The sequence below is a fragment of the Filicampus tigris genome, chromosome 17, assembly GCF_054856515.1.
Source record: "Filicampus tigris isolate MCC_2025a chromosome 17, RoL_Ftig_1.0, whole genome shotgun sequence".
NCBI classification, from domain to species: domain Eukaryota; kingdom Metazoa; phylum Chordata; class Actinopteri; order Syngnathiformes; family Syngnathidae; genus Filicampus; species Filicampus tigris.
The window spans coordinates 5,187,605-5,211,180 of NC_141233.1; the positions used below are offsets into that span (position 1 = coordinate 5,187,605).

Genomic DNA, 23,576 nt, shown 5'->3' on the forward strand with positions numbered 1-23,576 from the left:
AGAATAAAATCTCTCTCTCATCATTACATCTGGAAACATATGAAATTTACTCCTACAAGTTATTTTTTATTTGGCAACATATTGAATTGCCTATTCATATGACATAATTGACATGACTGTGTTTGAAAATAATTTTCACAAGGACCGCACAAATAAGTTAATACACAAAGTCACGAAAGTTTGAAGTGAACTGAAGGTACAATGTGTCCACAAATTTCATAATGATTAGACATTGCCCCTGCCCGGTGCCCCGGGGGGAGGAGCCACACTGTTCAGAATAAATGGTTTGGATTACTCCCCATTACGTCTCCCTCTGTGCGGCACAACATGACATCAAGTACAGGTATTACATGTAAAATATTTTGCCATGTTGTTATATTTTTTGTGCAGCAGTACTTTATGTAATACATCATCTGTGTTGCAAATGTTTCTATTATTTAATATTTCGATGCCTTGTTTTGTGCTTTGAGCTTCCTTTCTACTGACTATTTGAATGGGTATCAACATCCAGTCTCTTAATACAGTTAACCTTAAAACTTCAGTATATCTTTACATTTTGACTCAATCTGGTGTCTCGTGGGACAATTATTACTATAAGCAATGCGGATCTTACTCTGATGACTACTGCAATCCCCCTGCCAAAAAAGGTTTATGATGGGAAAAGTAAACAGTGATCCATTAGTAGCACCAAAGTGCTTTTGCTCTTCCCCACCCAAAAAGAGAAGTTGCATGACCACATGCAGTATGTGAAGAATTTCATGTTGCCAAATTGTATTACTTACTGGAGTACTTTTATGTTGTCCAACTGGAAAAGAACAGGGAAGTTGAGAAAGTGTAGTTTGTTACACTATGTGAGATGGACTAAATGTAACTGACATTGAGATATTAGAGGACACGGATAACAATCATTTGATACTTGTATTTATAAGAAGCAATGTTGTCCTTCCTGGAGCATTTTAATTGGAGTTGGTTAAAGGTCAGGAGAAACAAGAAAAAGAATTAAAATTGAATCTGTTTTCTATTACGTTTCAAAACAGAAAAAGACTTTAAACAGCATTTGATCATTTTGGCAGATATGCTGCAAAAAGCCTTGATTTTTTATTCTAAAGACATCAATTGATATTGACTCAGAATTAACAATAATGAATCAATAAAATTAACCGTATTCCATGACAAAAATTAATTCCTGCCATGCATGATGAACAGGCCAATGACTATTTGATTGCAAGCCTTGTGTGTGTTTTAATGTGGAAACTACTGTTTTCTGTGCTATCTTTGATTCTATTGGACAGTAGATTACAAATGGTTCACAATGTTCTTGGACCGACCTTCCTTGAAAGAGAGCAAAGATTAAGACAATTCACTGAAAGTTGAACTTTATTTTATGGTTCCTCAATTTATGTCTGTATAACACCCTCCTGAATGCTGATGCTTCAGTTTAGCGTCTAGAACCGACATTCACAGGGCTCGAAGTTCAAATTGATATTATTCTCCCAGAACTGTGATTGACATTTATTAGTCTGTGTTTTTGGCTGGATGCTTAGCGAATAAGAAACATTGTTTTAAATATTCACTTGAACTGCATGCCACTAAAACCAGACACTTGAGCTGATGGTTTTTTTTCCCATGGCTTGGTGGTAATGAAATGCAGCACAAAATAAGTCTTGGTCTAATTCATTACATCTATTTCTTTGTCTTTCCATGCTCTTTGAACCAACTTTATTGTGAAGAGAAAACTACTACAACATGAACATCAAGCCTCCCAAAGAAATACGGTACTGTAAAAAGTATATAATGAATAAACAACAAAGCTAGACATGAAAGTATTCATCTGTGCGAGTAAAAGTATGCCACTTTTTTTTGTTGTTGTTGCTTTGCTCGGCGCAGCATTTCGAATCTAGGAACACTGTAATCTTTAATACGCTGGCACCAAGATAAGACTGGTCACAGATAGCGGTTTTACTGTGGCAATATCGCTATCAATACTCTCTACTTAATGATGATTTTAACTACGTTCAGATAATTGAATGAAGATTGCAAATAATTCCCATTTGTATAATGTCTGTGCACTGTTGCCTGCATGTCAGTGTGACCTGCTGCAAACCAAATCGCCCTACAGGGGACAATTCAATAAAGTGAAGTTCAAGATTGTTGAATCCAGTCACATACCTGCTACATTTAACCTTGCCCATACACACCTTGATTACATGTTAAACTAAACTGCTCTGATCTCTTATCTCTTGCTGCAAAGGAAATTTACATTTAATCCTAAAGAGGGAATAGACAACCCACTGATGGTCAGCACAGAAGGTACCTTCTCAGGAGCTTCTAATCATCCACTGTAGACAAATTCATTCAAGCACCGTTCTCTCTCTTCACTCATAGAGTCGATACCCAGACCACGTCTCTGTGTGCTTAAAAAGGAAGAAGGGGAGACCTATGGCTTTCATTTGAGAGTGGAATGGGTGCAACAAGGTCATATTATCAGAAATGTGGTTTCTGGGGGGATTGCGGGGCGCTGTGGACTCGAAGATGGAGATAGACTTCTTGAAGTCAACAACGTCTATATAGAGGATGCTCCTCACCAGGAGGTAAACCGGTTGAGTCTTTTATACTGTCCGTATTTATTTTTTTTTATTTGAGAGAAGGGTCATGGTTGTTTTTCAGCTGAAATAACAGTCATTTTGCATCAGGTGTCCAGGAGAATAAAGCTAAGTGGACATCACTTATGCTTATTGGTTCTGGATGGGGAAGCATATGAAAAGGCAATCGCCAAAGGGCATGACCTCCGTGATCTTGTCAAAGAATATAAGGGTGAGGACTTTAAACCACCAAGATTGTGTCACATCATCAGGGATCCTGTCTTGGGTTTGGGCATTAACTTCACACCTGTTGGAGGTAACACCACTCTTGGGACTCACATGTTCAATGTTTGAGGACAAAGACCGTGCGGGATTTGTCAGTTTTGTCCATTTTGCCATGTAGCTGAAAAGGGTTGCTTCTCTGTCAACCTGGTGCCTGGAGGGGCAGCTGAAAAGGCCGGCGTACTTTCTAAGGGGGATCGCCTGGTCTGGATGAATGGAGCCGTGGTTTCGGATCTCACACACTCTGCACTCAGCAGAATGGTATAAACAGCTTGCTTAATACATAAAGATCAAGGTCCAGAAGTATTTGGATGGAATATTTATGAGTAGCAGTATTTCCTTCTTGGAAGTGTTTTGCCTGGCTGGCACTTCAACCACCTCCGTTTGTGGAATTTTTGTCTTCAGTAACCAATCATGCTTGCTCTATTCAGTTTGGCCAATGAGGAAGCAAGTGTATATCCTTTAAAAAAAAGTATGTCACTATATAAAACTGCCATATCAGTTTTGTAGCATTTGTCTGAACATGAGCAGTAAATATAGCCTTGTAAACCTTACAATTTATTGTATAAGGTTCAACAGTCACAAAAATAAACCAGTGAGTCAGTTCCATGAAAAAACACTTTTAATGGCCTAACAACCGCACCTCCACCATGTTGGACACATGATGGTGTATTCCTTGGATTTCCTGTTCTTGAATGTTGCCAGGGCACGGTGGTCGACTGGTTAGCACGTCCGCCTCACAGTTCAGAGGTCGCGGGTTCGATCCCGGCTCCGGCCTCCCTGTGTGGAGTTTGCATGTTCTCCCCGTGCCTGCGTGGGTTTTCTCCGGGCACTCCGGTTTCCTCCCACATTCCAAAAACATGCATGGTAAGTTGATTGGACACTCTAAATTGCCCCTAGGTGTGATTGTGAGTGCGGTTGTTTGTCTCTGTGTGCCCTGCGATTGGCTGGCAACCAGTTCAGGGTGTCCCCCGCCTACTGCCCAAAGACAGCTGGGATAGGCTCCAGCACGCCCCGCGACCCTTGTGAGGAGAAGCGGTACAGATAATGGATGGATGGAATGTTGCCAGTGATTTACACCAGGTTCAAGACACTCAGTATTGACATTTGTCCAGAAACCACTTAATTGTACGTCATGTTAATAATAGACCTTCTGCAGAGTACTCTTGACTTGTTGATGTGTATTTTTCTTCAAAAATCGATTGACAAGAAAATAATTCTAGAATCATCCATTTTAGTTGCCATCTGTGGTGGTTAAGACAAGGAAACTAAAAAGTGTTCAATGGCCAGTCAGTCACCTGATCTCAACCCAGTAGAACATGCTTGGAACGTACTAAATGTAAATTTGGAGGCAGAAATGGCCAAACATCTGAAGGCAGAAAAATCTGAATTTGGTGTTGTCTATTGCCTCCAGATCTCTGGCAGTCACTGATAGCAAATGCGAGAATGTGGCTTTGTTCAAACACTTTTTGAGCCCCAGAAAATAGTTATAATCGGTATAAAATGGATGTGATTCCTTCATTTAAGAGGAAAGTCTACAATGTAGTCACATCTTGGTTGTTATATTTCAAAACCATTGTGATAATGTGTGAAGGAAAATCATTGAAAAAAATACTGTACAATTATTTCTGGACTTAACTGCATAAGGTAGATGCCAGCTTACAGTGATGCAACTTATTATACAATTTTGTTGTAGATGAAAAAATGTGGCGATTACATCACCATCCTAGTGATCGACAGCAAGAGTGAGAAGAAGTACACTCAACTAAAAATGCCCATACTCCCTACTATGGCGGTTCCACACAATCTGCCTTATAAATCGAAAAAACTAGATTTGGATTTGGCACCTGAGGGTTACGGTTTCCTCCTTCGCTTTGAGAAAGCCCCTTCAAGACGTACAGGTGAGGGCCCAAAAAGTGCGCTCAACACATGTATTGCATTTTGCTCTCTAAAGTGGAAGTCAACCCAAACATGTTTTTTTTCAAGATTATGATCCATGCAAGCCCACTAGTTGAAACAAGGCATTGTGATAAATATTGCATTTGTGGAATAAGAGTTAATCCACCAGTTTTTAGCCACCTCTGCGGTCGACCATTTTGTCACTTCCGTCGACTGAAAATGACATCGCAACTGCTCAGGGCTCAGGTAACGACCAATCGCGGATGACTTGTTTTCTGAAGCTGAGCCGTGATTGGTCATTACCTGAGGCCTGAGCAGTTGTGATGTCATTTTCAGTCGACAGAAGAGACAAAATGGCTGCCCCCTGACATGGCCAAAAAGGGGTGAATTTTGCCACCTAACTCATATTCCACAAACGCAATATTAATCAGAATGCCGTGTTTCAACTAGTGGGCCTGCTGGGAACATATTCTTGTAAAATGTGATTTCATCTTTAAATGTTTTTCATATGCGACAGCTCATGTGCTGCGGAAGGTGGACACTGGCAGTCCCGCAGAGAGGGCTGGGATGCGAGATGGCGATGTGCTGCTGGAGGTGAATGGAGAGTCTGTGGAGTTGTTGCAGCATGACGAGATTGTGACAAAAGTGAGAGAGAGCGGCCAACATATCTCCCTTACCACAATTAATCCACAGGGCCATGAGTTTTACACACAGGTTGGCGCCGCTTTGCGTTCCGTTTTTTTAGCGTTTAATACAACCAAAGCATTTTGTGAATTCCATTTTAGAATGTCAGTGAAGCTCTATACTTGGTTTAATGTGCTTGCAGTTAGGTCTATCACCTCTCCTCTTCAGTGGTGATGCTATTCAAATGGAAAGCTGTGAACCGGTCTGTGCATCAGAGCATTGCCAACAAACTGATATCGAAGGTTCATCTAAGGCCAGGCTCTGTTCTCTTCAAAAAGGCCCCTCGGGGTTTGGCTTCAATCTTGGCTGTATACCACAGTGTCCTGGGACCTTCATCAGTCAAGTAGGGTTGAATAACATCTTTCAATTAGACTCTGCATGAAGATAACATTTTTTCTCTTGTTCAGGTCTCCCCAGGGAGCCCGGGGAAGAAAGCAGGACTACGAATGGGTGATATAGTGTTGGAAGTCAATGGACAAAATGTGGGGGACCAAGACCTTGAAGATGTAATCATGCTTGTCAAGCAAGGAGGGCCATGCCTTTCCTTACTTGTCAAGGATAAGGAGGACTACGACGACTTGAAAAAGAGCGACACACTTTCTACCGCCACCAGTGAGAAGGTGACAAAATCTTTCAGACTTGTGAAACTGCATATAAAACGCCATTCAACAATGGTTAAGTATATAACATTCTGGCTCATTCCCAACAGGGTGAAGACACCGAGGTTTCACGCTTGTGAAATGACTTATATATAGCCATGGCAACACTCCGTGCTGTGTACCTTCTGACGGGACTTCAGACTGATCCAAAACTCCATTATTCTAAAAGTGTTAAAATTAACTGTATGACCCATTTGAATGACATCTACGCAAATCACAAACTATTCAAATCATGCGTGTATTTTTTTTTATTTTACTGTGTCAATGACTAACTAGAACCAATTTGGTATGCATTAAAAGACGATCATCTTTGTAGACTTGTGCTCGCTTGCTGCTTAACTCATATTCGACAAACCCAAGATTAACCAGAATGTCGTATTTAGACTTGCAATCGGACATATTGTAAAGAACAATTTTCACTTGACTTCCCCTTTAACACGACCTCAAGTGTGCGATTCATATGTGACAGAATATTACCAAATATCTCGTCTAACTAACTAACTAAACCAACAAAATATACAAACACAAACTATTGACCAAAAGCATGGCCGACACAATCAATTGCTGTTTGACCTGTGACTCGAAGCCATTGCTTTTGTGAAGCCACTTTTTAAATAAATATAAGTTGAGTTGAGTTATTTACAAAGGGTGTAACTACATCTATTGTTAAGAAAGAGGTTGGCAGACCCAAGAACAGGTTCACAAGTGGTGAATTATACAAAATGGACTAAGCCATGATTCATGGTGATCACTTTGATGGCCTGGAGGCCATATATATATATATATATATATATATATATATATATATGTAGATAGCTAGATGGATGGATGGATGGATGGATGGATGGATGGATGGATAGATAGATAGATAGATAGATAGATAGATAGATAGATAGATAGATAGATAGATAGATAGATAGATAGATAGACAGATAGACAGATAGACAGACAGATAGACAGATAGAGATAGATAGATAGATAGATAGATAGATAGATAGATAGTATTTTATTTTGGCGGGTTAAAAAGAAACTGCACTTTGTTTCCAATGAAGTTTAATGGCCGTCAATTATATGCCGATTTTCGCTATTCACGGGCTGGCCTAGCCTTTAGTGTTAGTGGTTGTGATGGAGCTAGGCCAATATCTTGTGTCATAGACATGGGCATTTTACTAAAAATTGAGCATCCGTTATTTGTCATTTGTCTGCAGTGTCAGTACCCTTCCTCCATCTGTCATTCGCCTTTTTTCCGGGGGGGGGGGGCGAGGCAATAGTACCCGTCTATAGGCTGGTCCGCCTCTAAATTTAAATGGGCGTCCGTCAGTGAGTCCGACTAAACTTTCAGTAGCACCCCCCGCTGGATGATATTTGAACAGAAATAGTGACTCATTGCACTTTGGAAGCCGGTTCACAGCCTGATCCCTCAAATCTGTCCCCCAAGCAACAACAACTCACAATTATCCTCACCGCGGCAACTGAAGCCTCGCCGCGAAAAACAGAGTAACGACGGACCTCAGATGAATGGTGGACTAAACAAAGGGGCTTCCGTCTATGCTTAGTCAACCGTCAGCAAAACGGGCATCCGTCAGTGACGGATAGACGGACCGGTCCGTCACATAGACAGAATGCCCAGCTCTGCAATTGTGCATACATAGATTGTTAAAAACTACTCGAAGTGCCATTTATGGGACATAATATCCCTGCACATATGCCCGTATGCCGTCATATGTGTTACTAGTATAATTTACAAGTTTCTTTTACTCAAATGTTTATTTTAAAAATGTATGTATTTATTTAGTGTTCGGGTTTGTCAAGGTCACCACTTGATAACAGCCCACAGCTAGTGGCTGAAGACTTCAAGACATATTGTACGTGGAAGAGATGATATTCAGCACATCAAGTAGCCTTATCACCCACAAATGGTCTTTCTGAAAGATTTGTACAAACTAAAGTCTCTCAGTCCTCACAAAGTACACAGAAAAGTTCAGAACACAATTCTTTTTTTCCCCTGCCATCCATAATTTCAGTATAACAGTACTATAAAGAACATGTTTGTCAAAACATAAATGAAACAATGCACAGCACTAAATTATTGAACAATTTAATTGAGTTTTGTTTCCCAAATCACATAAATATCCACTGATATGCAGGCTGATGTTTGGCTGTCATGATGATCTTCAGATACAGGTAGCCACACAAATCATAAAGCTATATAATCTGCAACAACTGCATTACAATCAGTTCTTGATTACAATCACACCATTAATGTAAAAAAATCCTGCCTTGATAGATAAGTGAAGGAGTTAAAAAAAAAAAAAAATTTTTGATTTGTCCCATGTTGAGAACAGCTGGTTAGATAATGAATCTTTATCTTCATTATGGCCCCAATTAAGTAAATTCGCCTACTGCAAAAACAGCCACCAAGATAATTGTGCATTCGTCTTCACGGCAAGGAAGTAAGAACACAATGTTTCAAACTCATGAAACATAATGATGCTACTGGATTACAGAATTAGCTCATCATGTAGATGTTGGATGACGGGATATTTGTTGTCATGACTGCAGCACATTTGATTGAAGTCATCCAGGTCCAGGGACAGGACAAAGGCTCCTCCAAATTGGTGTTTTTTAATGTAATCCACCTTTGCAGCCAAGGGGAGAAAAAAATGTTAACTGGGAATCACGTGTTGTAATATTATCAACAACAACATTCAAATCACTCGGTACGAGGATTTTGTGTTTGACTGAATTAGACTACCTTCGCATCGACCGAAGCTATATCATCAAAGACAACCTGTGTAGTTGTTGAAGCCTTAAGAAGCCCTTGCAGGAAAGAGCACACCTGAAAGGAAGAACCACATTTTAAATATTGCCTTCTCATCTGTTCGAAGAGAAGCTCCCGCTGCTCATATTTTACCTCATAACGGGCCAAGAACCCTTCTGGTAAATCGGCCAACATGCCTCCCACCAGTTCAACAGTGCCCTGAATGCCAAAAGTAAAAGATTCTCCAAATACTCCAATTCCCATGTTAATCTGATGGGTAGGTACTCCCGCCTTATTCCAGAAGTTCACTGCGGAAGCCTGACGTATGGGGGGAAATGGTTAGGGCCAAGAAAACAGAGATGGTGGTCAAACCAATAAAATATGAACCACAGATCGATTTGGGTATAGCTTTGTGCTGGTTGTCACTTACCGCCTTACTGAATGATTCGCCGACAGTGGAGAAAGACGGTTGGCCTTTCAGAAAGATGATTTCAATATCTGACGTCATCACGTTGAAGAAGTCAATTTGGCTGATAAAACAGAGAAGAGTTACTGCCTAGCAAAAGATGAAAAGGCCACATTGTGAAAATCGTTTTAAAATGTGTATTTACGCTGCAATCTTTTTGACTTCATAGCTCTGAGTAACGACCGATGGCTGAGCAGACACACTAGCAGTGAGCAGTAGTTTTTCAGATCCACTTAGGGTCGCCTCTTCGTTAAAGGCGTCGTGGAATTCCTAAACAAAAAGGCTTCGTGAAGTGGACACAAAGCGTAAGACATGCTTCTTTGTGGACAGTGTCCTAAATAGATGGCAATTTCAGGATCATACCTGGATGAGCTCTGTGAAATTTTCCTTGTAGCCCAATGTCTCTGTGTTATCCAGCCACAAGATGTTTATCCCATCAAACATATAATCAGGTTTTCTCAAAATGGAGATTACAGACTGAATAAAAGTCAACCTATTTGATGGTGTGGCTATCAGTTGTTGGAAACTGTAAAACACAAGGAAAAGTATATTGTCAAAACAAAAAATGGAATGCAGCTTTCCACATTGTCTTGCAATTATAAATTCAATCATGGCAACTATAGTATGACTATATTGTCCAGCTTTACTTACAACGGATTTGAAATCAGGTTGACCTCTAGAAGGGTTTTCAACTGTGGATTACTGTTGGACCAAACATGTTGTTTGTTTTTTATTGAACATTATATCAATGACGAAAAATAAGACAAATTTGCATGCTCAAGATCTGACCTGTTCTTCAGATTCTTGAAGAGTGGAAATTTAGTTTTGTCACTAGAGCTAGGGAAAATTTGAAAACTTGAATCAATGCCGACAAAACTATAGATCAGATGGGTACACAGGTGTGGTTGGATATTAGCAATCTTAAACTGTCCAATCCCCCATCGTTGGTCTGAGACGCTGTTATAGAGACACACCAGCCTTCGGGTTGAACCTGTAAAAATCAAACGGTATGTAAATAGCTAATAATACTACAGTATTTAAACTGCAAATGTGCTCACTGGATCTAAAAACCATTGCAAGACATACTTACCCAAGCAGGCAGTGCTCACAAAGAAACCTGCAAATTGACATACTCCATCAGAAATGTTCAAACTTCAAACGCAATTTCTTAATCTGACATTAAATGTTCAAAAAAATTTAAGAAAATGTATTTGTGCACCTTACATGCAAATATAATTATCTTGTGCATCTTGTTGCTATAAAGTCACAAAAAGAGTAATGAGAGGTAGTGAGACACAAGATATGACTTTGACTTGCCTTCAGAATAGATCAAATAGTTGGGTGAATTTTTTTTACCTTTTTCTTATTTTTTGAGGGAACGATTTAATAAGTGACCAAAGAACATCTGGAATGATGGGAGAAAAGGGAAGGGTGGGGGAATCAAGAGTACAATTGCTTCTATCAATCCATTTCCCATAGCACTTCATTAGGGTGACAATTGAGCTAAAGGCAATCCCACCTAACTTCGATCAAGTTATACCCTGAACTGCTCACCACATAGACAAACATCCTACCTCTTTTCCTCTCAAAAACTCAGGATTTCATTTAATAGCTTTTTTCAAATTCTTTGATTAGGTGAATTGTTTTTATTAGTTTGACTTTTCAATCTTAAACATAATGTAGATGGAAGCAGTTTGGAAACACAACAATTGGCATTAGGTAGAGTCTATCTAATGCCAATTGTATTGTCTACCTACCTGGTAGACAATTCAAATGTTTGAGCATACATCTTAAATCCATAATAACCAACTAACATGTGTACTTACCAAAACAAAGCTAGCTTCGAGTGCCTCTCTCTGCTGATGGCTGAGCGATGAAGAGACGGTCTCACTTAAATAGTTGATCAGGGCGTGGCATTTAGGCGTATCTTTTATTCTTTCTAGAAACTTACCGTTCTTTAACCTTCTCATTATGCTTTCATCATCAGAATTGATTATAATTGGCCAAACCTGAAGAAGAGTTCAAAACAGACCTACTGGAATCAGTACAAAAGACAGCCTGAGAGCTGCGTGTGTTCCACCCCGGATGAAAGTTCAAATTAAGTTTGTATTGCTTTTCGAGTCACTTTGAATTTGACTGAACTCAGTTTGGACAGCATTTCAAAACACTTGTTACCTTACACATCACCAGTTACTGGGGAAGCAGTAAATTTGTTTATTAACCAGTCCTGTTTGGCTTTGTGGGTACCCTGACAAAAATGGTGTGTTGAATTTACTCACTTTTAATTTTGTCAAGTGGTTGCACAAATATAATCATCTGCATCCAAATACATTTATTCAGTAGATATATAGTCTACTTAAAAAAAAGTATCTGGATCCAGATGATTATATTTCATGCCACCACTTGAAGAAATAAAATGGAGTAAATTCAGCAGAAACCTTTTTCAGTGGCTGCAGTATGGTTCATCTGTACTGAACTCAACTCAGTCCAAGTAAACTTAATTTATAGAGCAGAGTCTACATAAGTATTAAAGAACTGCAACTTTCCAAATGTGAAAATGTTTGCCATTGTATCTGTCTACTTTACAGTATCCCAGGCATTAAGAGTGATTGGTGTAGATTTCAATGGACATGTTTATGAAGGAAACAGCAGCGATGATGAAGAAGTGTAAATGTAAATGTAAATTTGGTATCCAGGTAGGAAATAGTGGGGACAGATGACAGTGGACTGTGCTGAACACTTTTACCAGAAAGAGTAGGAACAAGAATGGATTGTAGAAGAAGCATGCAGATGGATTAAAATTTATTGAGACTCTAGCTCGACAGCATAGGATGGTGGCGTGTCACATTAGATGATTTTGGATTCATGTGCTCCGATATAGTTGCAACATGGGAACAAAGAGCATACAGTACAATAACTAAAATATGACTCAAGATGTTTCAGCAAAAGGAAAAAAACAACTCCACCTCCAATTGTCCTCTTAAAGCCACTGACTTATTATTTAATAGTCTCTCATTAACCAATTTTGAAGGAAAACACACCAGGATTTCATTGTGAGGTAGCCTTTTACTTCTCGGAACAAGTGTTGACTGTCCAATATTTTTTGGTAAACATGTTATTGTATTGTTGCAAAGGCAGTGTGGGTTCAGTTTAGACAACCCTGCCACCACATGGCCAAATGCAGAATACACAAGTCATACAATGCTGGCTGTAGTGTGCAGGTAAGCACAAGTGTGAAACTAATTTTTGTTTGGGTCACATTGTAGTTATGGTTTCTCTGTAAAGGCCGTTGTGACTAAGAAAACCAGATACTGTAAAAGTAAGTCATATACAATTGTCTCTGAATGTGATTGTTATTTTAATACACTGTTAACAAATTGCATTTGAAATCAAACGTCATGGAAAAGTTGGGAAAGCAAAGGTTAGACTACAAAAGTATTGTTCAATTATTGTGAATCAGGGATTTATTAAACAGATCTACTGCCAAAATGAAAAGAACAAATACAGTCAGCAAGAATCATGAAATAGACACTAGACTCATTGGACCATCTAACCTTTTTCCTAAACTCACGATCAAATTAAGTTTATTTTTCCAATAGCCTTACTTTGAAGTGTCCATCCAAATCATGCTATTCAACATTTGAAAACAACCTTGACTTTGTTTTTCGCCAAATAAACATTCATCTACATTGATGGTTCCTTCCTTTTAGTAATTGGATAGTGCTCAAAGAGGAAGTCAACCCGCCAAAATTCTTGGCAATATGTTCTATGCGCCTTCACTAGTCTAAACATGGCATTCTAATTAATATTGTGTTTGTGGAATATCAGTTAAAAAGCTAAATCCACCCGTTTTTAGCCATCTCAGGGGGCGGCCATTTTGTCACTTCTGTTGACTGAAAACGACATCACAGTTGCTCAGGGCTCAGGTAACAACAAATCACGGCTCACCTGTTTTCCAAAGCTGAGCCATGACTGGGTGTTACCTAGGCCCTAAACAAATGTAATGTCATTTTCACTTGACAAAAGTGGCAAAATGGCCACCCCCTGAGAAGTACAAAAACAGGTGGATTTTACTGCTTAACTCATATTCCACAAACACAGTACTAATCAGAATGCCATGTTTCCACTAGTGGGCCTGCATAGAATATATTCTGGTAAAGGAAGTTTTTGGGTTGACTTCCCTCTTTAACCAACCTAATAGTAGTTAGATTGAATTTAATCGACAACTTGAATTTTATTTGACGCAGGACACTATTGGAATATTCCTAAATGTTTTTGCCCACGACCAATATGTATTTATGTATGTGACAATTGACTCGTTTCTGTTTTGTCGTGAGGCCATTTTTGCTGTAATCACGTCACGCAGGTCTGTTTTGCACTCTCAGAACAAAATGTTAAAAATGTGTTTTTCTCATTTATTTTTAGATAAGATGTACAATGGAATCTCCTCCATCACCTCCTTTTCAATTTGATAATTTTCATGTAGTATTTCATTGTTTATCGAACACAAGTCGCGATAACTTATCTCTAACCGCCCAAAAAGTGTTGACAGCCGGCTTGCATATTTATATCGAGCTATCACAACTAATTTGAGAATTTGAGAGGACATGCAGACGAAGTTAAAGCCAAGAACATGCTACATTGTCAAAATGTATGTCAACAGACCTTGAATGGGGGGGGAAGACGCAGGAATCTTCCACTGGGATAAGTCAGCCGTTGGTTGCCATGGTGTGCGCCAACTAAATTGCATCTAATTAATGAAAAAATATTTAATTGATGTCATCCATTAACTTTAATTATGATTACTTGGCTTATTCACTCTCGTGGTGTATCATCTTCATAATCCAGTCCACATTTAAGGAAACTGTGAAGCCTCAAGATCTCAATTTCATTATTTTTCTTAAAAACTCTATTGTTAGTGAGACAATTTAAACACCGTTTTGATCCTTATTTTACCCCAGCTCTTTCCACTGACATTTGTCTTGTTGGAAAAATAAAAGGTTTTAATTTTGTTGTCACATACCGACAATATGGTCCTTTAGACAATAGCTACTCACGGATTTAGCATGTATAATACAAGTTCGGCTATGAATCCATGGATTCGTACATACAGACTTTGCTTTATGCAGCGACATGATTCGGCATGCAGTGTATGTTGCAAATTAACCACACGTCTAAAAGTACTAAAAACCGAACTTGAACATTCATTAAAGAAAACAATACATACACTGTATGACACCAGTTACATTTGGGACAGAATAAAGCGTGCATGCGCGCAAAAAACGTCACGAGACGCTGGGTCTAATTTTGCTACACTCTGAATCAAACACGAACGGTGACATTCGATGGTGTTTAGTTTTTATGACGATTACGGTGACGAAAGTATAAAATACCAACACATGAGCACAGAATGGGGTAAAAGGACACTGTCGCCTACCTTATCGGAAGGAGGAAAACCAGACTGGTTCATATTAAGACAAATTCGACCATTTCCAGCCTGGAAGCGCGTCCGGTGTTGATTGTAAGCAAATTCCAAGCTTTAACAACATTTTACGAAAAAGTATATTTTGATATACAGAATACACTATAAAATTTGAGACGTACAATATCATTTATTAAATACTAAGTCCAGACGTTAGACTGGATTTTCGCAGGGTAACTTATGTCAGGTTTTGTAAAAAAACAAACAAAAAAACAACAACATACGAGCTCATTATATAAACTAGTTTACAGCCAAGAGTTGTAATTTTAAAGGTGTGCCAATTTTTATACAGTACTCATATTCCTCTCCGCTGTAACATGAGACTTTTTTTTTTATACACTTGTACTGGACAAATATGGGGATGTTCACAGGATGGATAAATACAGTAACACATTATTTGTAACACATCTTTATTTCTTAAAATAGCGCACCTACAAAATTATCTTCTCACATCAATTTTCATTTTAGTCTTGTTTTTTAAAGATTGTTCCTTTGCCTCTGTAAAGAAATAAAACTGTACCTAAACGATAATTTCATGAAAATGCATGGCACATAAAAGTTAAAATAAAAACAACTTAAAGTGGAATCAACCCAAACATATATTTTTTAAGAATATGTTCTCAGCAGGCCCACTAGTTGAAACATTACATTCTGATTAATATTGCATTTGTGGAATAGTTAAGCAGAAAAATCCACCCCTTTGTAGCCATCTCAGGGGCGGCCATTTTTGTCATTTCTGTCGACTGAAAATGACATCACAACTGCTTAGGGCTCAGATAACGGCCAATCATGGCTCTGCTTCAGAAAACAGGTGAGTTGTGATTGGTCGTTAGCTGTGCCCTGAGCAACTGTGATGTCATTTTCAATCGACAGAAGTGACAGAATGGCCGCCCCCGGAGATGGCTAAAAACGGTGGATTAACTCTTATTCCAAAAATGCAATATTTATCAGAATGCCTTGTTTCAACTAGTGGGCCTGCATAGAACAATTAAAAAATATATATGTTGGGGTTGACTTCTCACCTTTAATTAAAAAAATAATAACTTGTACTTAAACACTGATTCTAATTATTTTACATATCACTACAAGGGAGTACATGGACCCCTTGTGACAGAGCATCATTTTTTGAAAATAATTGCTTTTGGCTGTTTGACTTTGAAGTGTCCACTATAGTGTGTAATGACTAAGTGAAGCGTATTGACAGTGAAGTTAACTGTGATATGTAGATTGCCTTTTTAAAGGATGGGGTTAGAATAAAATACTTTTTTCTTTTTTTCTTTTAAGGTGCAAATATGCAAATCTTTGTGAAGACCCTAACTGGCAAGACGATCACCCTTGAGGTTGAAGGCAGTGACACTGTTGAGAATGTCAAAGCCAAAATTCAGGACAAGGAAGGCATTCCGCCTGATCAGCAGAGGCTGATCTTTGCTGGCAAACAGTTGGAAGATGGCCGCACTCTCTCTGATTACAACATTCAGAAAGAGTCCACCCTCCATCTTGTCCTGCGTTTGCGAGGTGGAATGCAGATCTTTGTAAAGACTCTAACTGGCAAGACCGTCACTCTTGAGGTTGAGGGCAGTGACACTGTTGAGAATGTGAAGGCCAAAATCCAGGACAAAGAAGGCATTCCTCCTGACCAACAGAGGTTGATCTTTGCTGGTAAACAACTGGAAGATGGCCGCACCCTCTCTGACTACAACATCCAGAAGGAGTCTACACTCCATCTTGTCCTGCGCCTACGTGGTGGCATGCAGATATTTGTGAAGACCCTCACTGGCAAAACCATCACCCTTGAGGTTGAGGCCAGTGACACTGTTGAAAATGTAAAGGTCAAAATCCAGGACAAAGAAGGCATTCCTCCTGACCAACAGCGGTTGATATTCGCTGGCAAACAACTGGAAGACGGCCGCACCCTTTCTGACTACAACATCCAGAAAGAGTCAACCCTCCATCTTGTCCTGCGTCTGCGAGGTGGCATGCAAATATTTGTGAAGACACTCACCGGCAAGACTATCACCCTTGAGGTTGAGGGCAGTGACACTGTTGAGAATGTGAAGACCAAAATTCAGGACAAGGAAGGCATTCCTCCTGATCAACAGAGGTTGATCTTTGCTGGCAAACAACTGGAAGATGGCCGCACCCTCTCTGACTACAACATCCAGAAGGAGTCCACCCTCCATCTTGTCCTGCGTCTGCGAGGCGGCATGCAGATATTTGTGAAGACCCTCACCGGCAAGACCATCACCCTTGAGGTTGAGGGCAGTGACACTGTTGAAAATGTGAAAGCCAAAATTCAGGACAAGGAAGGCATTCCTCCTGATCAACAGAGGTTGATCTTTGCTGGCAAACAACTAGAAGATGGCCGCACCCTTTCTGACTACAACATCCAGAAGGAGTCCACCCTCCATCTTGTCCTGCGTCTGCGAGGTGGCATGCAGATATTTGTGAAGACCCTCACGGGCAAGACCATCACCCTTGAAGTTGAGGGCAGTGACACTGTTGAAAATGTGAAGGCCAAAATTCAGGACAAGGAAGGCATTCCTCCTGATCAACAGAGGTTAATCTTTGCTGGCAAACAACTGGAAGATGGCCGCACCCTTTCTGACTACAACATCCAGAAGGAGTCCACCCTCCATCTGGTCCTGCGTCTGCGAGGTGGCATGCAAATATTTGTGAAGACCCTCACCGGAAAGACCATCACCCTTGAGGTTGAGGGCAGTGACACTGTTGAAAATGTGAAGGCTAAAATCCAGGACAAGGAAGGCATTCCTCCTGACCAGCAGAGGTTGATTTTTGCTGGCAAACAACTGGAAGACGGCCGCACCCTCTCTGACTACAACATACAAAAGGAGTCCACCCTCCATCTTGTCTTGCGTCTGCGAGGTGGCATGCAGATATTTGTGAAGACCCTCACTGGAAAGACCATCACCCTCGAGGTTGAAGGCAGTGACACTGTTGAAAATGTGAAAGCAAAAATCCAGGACAAGGAAGGCATTCCTCCTGATCAACAGAGATTGATCTTTGCTGGCAAACAACTGGAAGATGGCCGCACTCTCTCTGACTACAACATTCAGAAGGAGTCCACCCTCCATCTGGTCCTGCGTCTGCGAGGTGGCATGCAAATATTTGTGAAAACCCTCACTGGCAAGACCATCACTCTTGAAGTTGAGACCAGTGACACAGTTGAAAATGTCAAGGCTAAAATCCAGGACAAGGAAGGCATTCCCCCTGATCAGCAGAGGTTGATTTTTGCTGGTAAGCAATTGGAAGATGGCCGCACCTTATCTGACTACAACATCCAAAAAGAGTCTACCCTGCATCTTGTCCTCCGTCTGAGAGGTGGCATGCAGATCTTCGTGAAGACCCTAACTGGCAAGACCATCACCCTTGAGGTTGAGACCAGTGACACTGTAGAGAATGTCAAGGCCCAAATCAAAGACAAGGAAGGCATTCCCCCTGACCAGCAGAGGTTGATATTTGCCGGCAAGCCACTGGAAGATGACCGTACCCTGTCTGACTACGACATCCAGAAAGAGTCCACCCTCCACCATGTTCTGCGTTTAAGAGGTGGAATGCAGATCTTTGTGAAGACCCTAACTGGCAAGACAATCCCTCTTGAGGTTGAGGGTAGTGATACTGTTAAGAATGTCAAAGCCAAAATTGAGGACAAGGAAGGCATTCCGCCTCATCACCAGAGGCTGATCTTTGCTGGCAAACAACTGGGATGTGAACGCACTCTCTTTGACTACAACATCCAGAAGGAAGCTACCCTTCATCTTGTCCTCCGTCTGAGAGGTGGCATGCAGTTGTTTGTGAAGACCCTCACTGGTAAGACAATCACCCTTGAAGTTGAGGCCAGTGATACAGTTGAGAATGTCAAGACCAAAATCCAGGACAAAGAAGGAATTCCCCCTGACCAACAGAGGCTGATCTTTGCTGGAAAGCAACTGGAAGATGGACGTACACTCTCTGATTACAACATCCAAAAAGAGGCTACGCTTCATCTTGTCCTACGTCTACGAGGTGGCATGCAGATTTTTGTGAAGACTCTCACCGGCAAGACCATCACTCTTGAAGTCGAGGACAGTGACACAGTTGAGAATGTCAAAGCCAAAATCCAGGACAAGGAAGGAATTCCCCCTGATCAGCAGAGGTTGATATTTGCTGGTAAACAATTAGAAGATGGCCGCACCCTCTCTGACTACAATATCCAGAAAGAGTCAACCCTCCATCTTGTCCTACGTCTGCGAGGTGGGCTCTAGAGTAATTCAGGATTCCATGCTGTAGCCTCTCAAGCTAATGTTATGTATGACTTTCTAAATGTGATTGAATAAAAGATGAAACCCACCAAAGGTGCCATTGCAATTTGTTGATTTGTGTGTGTGTGTGTGTGGGGGGGGGGGGGGGTTGTGATGTGCCTTCTATGATCACTGGTTGATGGTGGGGGCAACAAGGAGGACTATATTTTCACCAATAGAGGTTTTACATTGAGAAAAAATATGGAAATAAGATGACAATTAAAATTTAATTTACACTAAAATGTATACTTAATATAAATGTTGATGCAAAGTGACTCACTTAATTTGGGTTGGTGTCTGCAGCTGTAGGTTTTATCTGTAGTCGTACAAAAAACTATTGAAAGTTCAGTGCTGCATAAAATGGACCTATATGCCTGAGTTCCATATATTTATGCTTGAGAACCACAGCAAACTGTTTACTATTCAGAGTTTATTGGTGGTTTCATCTGGCTGAAAGCTTCCGTGTAAACAAGACCAGAGCAACTCATGAACAGCTTTGTAAGAAAGTGTCTCAAATTAAACCATATAGTTTTATTAGCTTATTTTTAATAGGGCACATTTAAACAGTCAATATTGAAAACACACGTTTTGGTAACTTTGAATGGAATAATTTTAGTTTTGAGGAAATTTGTTTTCATTTCTGAATGAATTTCAACCCTTTAAAAATGCGCATTAGAAATAGTAGCATAAAAGTTTTATAGACTATAGTTTTATTAAGGATTTGTGTGAATAAATGAATGAGTAAATAAAATAAATGAGTATAAAGCGAGTGATGGATTAATCTGCACTGGTTTTGACAGTGGTGTTCCTAATACATTGAAAATTATGTTTTAGAATTACTTTTTTGGAATAACGTATCAAAAAAACGATTGATGGCAAAATGTATCAAAAGAAACGAATTTATTGATAGCTAATATTTTTGCCCTTGTAGATAGGACAGGAAAATAAATAAAATTAGGACAGGCCATTTATGTACAGGCAGATGTTGCGGCAGCTCTCGTTAAGGGTCCTTTTGCTGGAGGTGACATTCAGTAGGCTAGCAGCAGGCAGTCAAACGGTGTGCTTCGATTAGCGTCTCAAAATGGCACAGGCAGTGCAAAAGCTGGTCGCCAAAGTACCAACTTTGGTTGGCGGTAAGTTTTTTTGTTTGTTTTGTTGCTGTTTAATAACGCCTGTCCAGTCAGCAGTCGCGATTTCTTTTTAGCTTTCACTGTCCGTGGTGTTAGCACGACCTAGATTGGCTGGTTGCTAACTGAATAAATGAATAATCGTCGAAGCTATTGCGAGTTTACGCATCTTCTTGTTGCCATAACGAGTCTTGATTGTGATTTAATTGCTCGTTGCGGGTCGGCTAACATTTGATTGAGGGGCGATCGTTTGTGGTAGGGAGCTCAGTGCTAACATTAGCATCAGCTTTCGTTGTGTTAGCTGATCGTGTGTCTTCATCTCTTAGCCGCTGTCACCTACTCCAAACCTCGGCTAGCAACCTTCTGGCATTACGCCCGCGTTGAACTTGTGCCACCCAGTCCAGCCGAGATCCCCAAGGCCATCGAGGGGGCATCCAACATCATTAAGGGTTTCCAGTCGGGACGCCTTGGACAAACAACAGTGAAGGTGCGTTACACAGACAATCATGTTTTTTTTTAAACGCTATTTAAAATAGTTGAGAAAAATGTGGTATTGAAATAATTGTTTTCGTCAGAAAAACTATGTACACAAACCTGACGCCTGCACATTTTACAACGATAACAATGCAAAGTTACGCAGACGCTGACGAGAGGTGCTGCGTAAGATTTTATTGTATTGCTTGAATTGTACTGGCTAAGAGTGTTCTTTTTTTTTTTTTACAATTGTAGCTGCGTTCTAGTGGCTAATTTGTGCTTTTGACAGAATTATGTTCATTGGGGGATTCTAACCTTCACCAGTTTTAAGATGTGTTGGAGGAACTTGGCAGTTCTATACATTGTCCTTTATAAATAAGAGTTTGACCTCATAACAACTATTAGTGTTTTCAAACTTTTTTTGAGTCAAGGCACATTTATTTAATTGAAAAAATCTTCTTTTACAGTACCAACCTGACTACAAATATGTACAACAAACTGTACTATGTGATGTACACAACATGCAGTATGCACAAAACATTAAAACAAAAAATGAAACATGCAATTATACAATGGCAAATCAAACCAGCCAAAATCTTCCAATCTTTTCAATCTGTAGTCATCCAGCCTCTCTGAGAGGCAAACACAGATCCAGTAGTGTCATTAATTTTACCATTTGTTGGCATTTTGCAGTGTTGGAGTTTAAATGACAATTTTAAGTACCATAAATGTTATTTAAAAACATGCTTAAGTAGGTTATTTCTATTTTGCGGATTTTCACTTGTATAATAATAACCAAGATTAAAATGTATTGTTTCAGAAGATAAGCCCGCTGACAAGGATTTGACTCCCTTTGCTAAAGCATGTGCAAAGGGTCCTTGCTTTTCAGATAATTTATTTTCCTACGGCTGCAGTGTAACACAAATTTGTTTGACGATTCAGTGGGAATGTACTACACAAACACAGTAGTAACGTCATAATTACAGATTTTTATTTTTTAAATTATGAACAATTGTAGGCCATAAATGAAAAACAGTAAGTACGGCACTATTAAGCGTACCTCCATATGCCAAATGATAATGTATTCTTGCAGGCAATTCACCTCGTTCAGTTGTAACCTTGAAGCGTACCTTGTCTGTACTGTTGCAAAGTAGGACTGCTTCCATTAGCGTTGCTCCCATGTGACTTGGAGCACTCCTGACAGCTGGGCGTAGGCATGTGATTGTCTCCTGGAGTGGCATCTCCATGGACAAGAGCGTTAGCCAGCCCCTGTGGATTTGTGCTTTATTATAGCTGATACGGATGGTGCTGACAAGCAAAAAAAAATGTCAGTACAGTAAATATTGTGCGACCAGTAATATGTATACAATGTTTTCAAAATGCACATGTTGTAGAATTTGAAAGGAGCTAAAAATCACTGCAGTCTAAATTCACCAGAGACAGTTATTGGGCAATATGGGAACATTTGTCAAGAAGAGGAAAACATTTTTAAGCCTGCCATTCTTGTTTGGAAAATTACAACATTCTGACATATACAGTAATTATGTGTCTTTATTATACCATTACCTTAGTTAATATTTTACATTGGATGGAGTCATGACAGCTGCCTTTGCATGTAGTCTTGGCTTTAATTTAAAAATTAAATCCTTTCTCGTCATCCTTGCTTTTTGAATACATCTGTTTACAGTTACTTTTTGTGAAAGTATTTTAAGGTCTTTTCAGAAGCTTAAAATGGATCACATCTGTAATGTACTTTGAAACCGTTTATTTGCGTTCTGTCTTAATTGATGTTATATTTATTTTACATTGGTTAAAGTAACTTAAATTATTAATCAAAATGTGTTGTTCTGTCTTTACAGGATGCTCTAAGAAATGGGCTGGTGGCTACTGAAGTTCTGATGTGGTTTTACATTGGCGAGTGCATTGGAAAAGGAGGAATTATTGGCTATAATGTCTGAACTTTTGGACTTTCTTTTTTTTTCTTTTCCCCTTGAGAACTGTCTGCTCTACGTCCTACAAAATGTTTGGGAACAATAAACAGATGTCTATTATTACAAAAACAAATGTTCTCCACATGGTCTCTCTAATGCATTGTTTTTAGTGACACTTAGGTGTTTGATTTTCCAACTTTGATGTATGCAGGGTAATTTGTGAAGTCACCTCTTAGATGCTTCCCAGATAACAATATACAATATAGTTCATTATTTACATGTACAGTGTCTGAGAAAAGTATTGTTGCATATTTAAGTTGTAGCAACAACAAATGAGCTGTAGTTGATCACTTGGTATTATATGAAAAGCAACACATTTTAGATTCTGCTTATTAAACCAAAACCATTTTTTTTAATTCATGAAATATTTTCAATAAGGACAGGTCATATTTTGCTTGAGTAAAAGTATGTACATATTTTTTGGGTCGAAGACAGGTTGTGCAAAAAGTAGCCTATGGAAACATTGAACGTTTGGGCATGTGTATTCAAACGTTTCGAGTAAGGTCAAAGTTCACAAACAAGATTATGGTGCTATTTAGGTTTCATCCTGAATTTTTAGAAAGCGGCCAACTCAATAGTTAGTGAGTTAATTTGGATCAACCAACTAAACTGTAAAGCTGTCGTACAAATCCACTTCAACCCATTATTGCTTAAAACCGCTTGTATGTGTGCAAACAAAGGGGAAGCTTTGCTGTAAATTGCACTGAACTAACACGGCCTTTCCAATCCTGCGTTTGCTCGTCATCAGCCAATAGAGGGCGCTAGTGGTAGGTTTGCTGGACGCCACACTTAATTTGTGTCACACCTGTCATGTGTACTTATGTAACTATTCGTGTTACCTTGGAAATGGAAAAACAACGAAACAAAACTA

At 39.6% G+C, this 23,576-nt stretch overlaps 4 protein-coding genes across 11 annotated transcripts; 3 read left to right on the forward strand and 1 right to left on the reverse strand.

The window, feature by feature from the left end:
- The first annotated feature begins 335 nt into the window (after positions 1-335).
- Positions 336-6,423, forward strand: nherf4b (NHERF family PDZ scaffold protein 4b). The gene is made up of 11 exons (XM_086013403.1): positions 336-343; positions 1,731-1,775; positions 2,252-2,310; positions 2,386-2,591; positions 2,694-2,898; positions 2,986-3,125; positions 4,561-4,765; positions 5,281-5,477; positions 5,590-5,790; positions 5,855-6,067; positions 6,157-6,423. Exons 2-11 carry the CDS (start codon positions 1,747-1,749, stop codon positions 6,184-6,186), a joined length of 1,485 nt encoding a protein of 494 aa, XP_085869529.1. The 5' UTR covers positions 336-343; positions 1,731-1,746; the 3' UTR covers positions 6,187-6,423.
- Positions 6,424-8,190: 1,767 nt separating this feature from the next.
- Positions 8,191-15,008, reverse strand: LOC147132967 (chitinase-3-like protein 2). 8 transcript variants are annotated; one of them, XM_086012196.1, is made up of 14 exons: positions 13,999-14,529; positions 11,285-11,342; positions 11,160-11,199; positions 10,690-10,738; positions 10,558-10,589; positions 10,424-10,450; positions 10,123-10,324; positions 9,985-10,035; positions 9,697-9,859; positions 9,479-9,603; positions 9,298-9,397; positions 9,021-9,185; positions 8,862-8,945; positions 8,191-8,745 (listed from the first exon to the last, which is right to left on the reverse strand). In XM_086012196.1, exons 5-14 carry the CDS (start codon positions 10,580-10,582, stop codon positions 8,608-8,610), a joined length of 1,080 nt encoding a protein of 359 aa, XP_085868322.1. In that variant the 5' UTR covers positions 10,583-10,589; positions 10,690-10,738; positions 11,160-11,199; positions 11,285-11,342; positions 13,999-14,529; the 3' UTR covers positions 8,191-8,607. The 8 variants fall into 8 exon arrangements, with proteins under 8 accessions (XP_085868322.1, XP_085868314.1, XP_085868319.1 ...); XM_086012188.1 differs by lacking the exons at positions 11,160-11,199; positions 11,285-11,342 and adding an exon at positions 14,771-15,005 and having other exon boundaries at positions 13,999-14,083; XM_086012193.1 differs by adding an exon at positions 14,561-14,585 and having other exon boundaries at positions 10,690-11,342; positions 13,999-14,083.
- LOC147132968 (polyubiquitin-A) lies at positions 14,705-19,157 on the forward strand. Its single transcript, XM_086012187.1, has 2 exons — positions 14,705-14,854; positions 16,100-19,157. The coding sequence occupies exon 2, from the start codon at positions 16,108-16,110 to the stop codon at positions 19,075-19,077; it is 2,970 nt and encodes a 989-aa protein (XP_085868313.1). The 5' UTR covers positions 14,705-14,854; positions 16,100-16,107; the 3' UTR covers positions 19,078-19,157.
- A 939-nt stretch (positions 19,158-20,096) lies between these two features.
- On the forward strand, positions 20,097-22,778 carry atp5mg (ATP synthase membrane subunit g). Its single transcript, XM_086012197.1, has 3 exons — positions 20,097-20,246; positions 20,567-20,727; positions 22,574-22,778. Exons 1-3 carry the CDS (start codon positions 20,195-20,197, stop codon positions 22,670-22,672), a joined length of 312 nt encoding a protein of 103 aa, XP_085868323.1. The 5' UTR covers positions 20,097-20,194; the 3' UTR covers positions 22,673-22,778.
- Positions 22,779-23,576: the final 798 nt, after the last annotated feature.

Excerpts from the sequence above, each read along its gene's own strand:
- nherf4b (XM_086013403.1), top strand. The coding sequence starts at position 1,747 with ATGAACATCAAGCCTCCCAAAGAAATACG. Across the intron at positions 2,592-2,693 it reads AGGATGCTCCTCACCAGGAG|GTGTCCAGGAGAATAAAGCT; the intron begins GTAAACCGGTTG and ends ATTTTGCATCAG. Across the intron at positions 2,899-2,985 it reads TAACTTCACACCTGTTGGAG|CTGAAAAGGGTTGCTTCTCT; the intron begins GTAACACCACTC and ends TTTGCCATGTAG.
- LOC147132967 (XM_086012188.1), bottom strand. The coding sequence starts at position 14,803 with ATGAACCAGTCTGGTTTTCCTCCTTCCGATAAG. Across the intron at positions 9,186-9,297 it reads GCGAATCATTCAGTAAGGCG|GCTTCCGCAGTGAACTTCTG; the intron begins GTAAGTGACAAC and ends CCCATACGTCAG. Across the intron at positions 8,946-9,020 it reads GGTTCTTGGCCCGTTATGAG|GTGTGCTCTTTCCTGCAAGG; the intron begins GTAAAATATGAG and ends TCTTCCTTTCAG.
- LOC147132968 (XM_086012187.1), top strand. The coding sequence starts at position 16,108 with ATGCAAATCTTTGTGAAGACCCTAACTGGCAAGACGATCACCCTTGAG.
- atp5mg (XM_086012197.1), top strand. The coding sequence starts at position 20,195 with ATGGCACAGGCAGTGCAAAAGCTGGTCGCCAAAGTACCAACTTTGGTT. Across the intron at positions 20,247-20,566 it reads AGTACCAACTTTGGTTGGCG|CCGCTGTCACCTACTCCAAA; the intron begins GTAAGTTTTTTT and ends TTCATCTCTTAG. Across the intron at positions 20,728-22,573 it reads TTGGACAAACAACAGTGAAG|GATGCTCTAAGAAATGGGCT; the intron begins GTGCGTTACACA and ends CTGTCTTTACAG.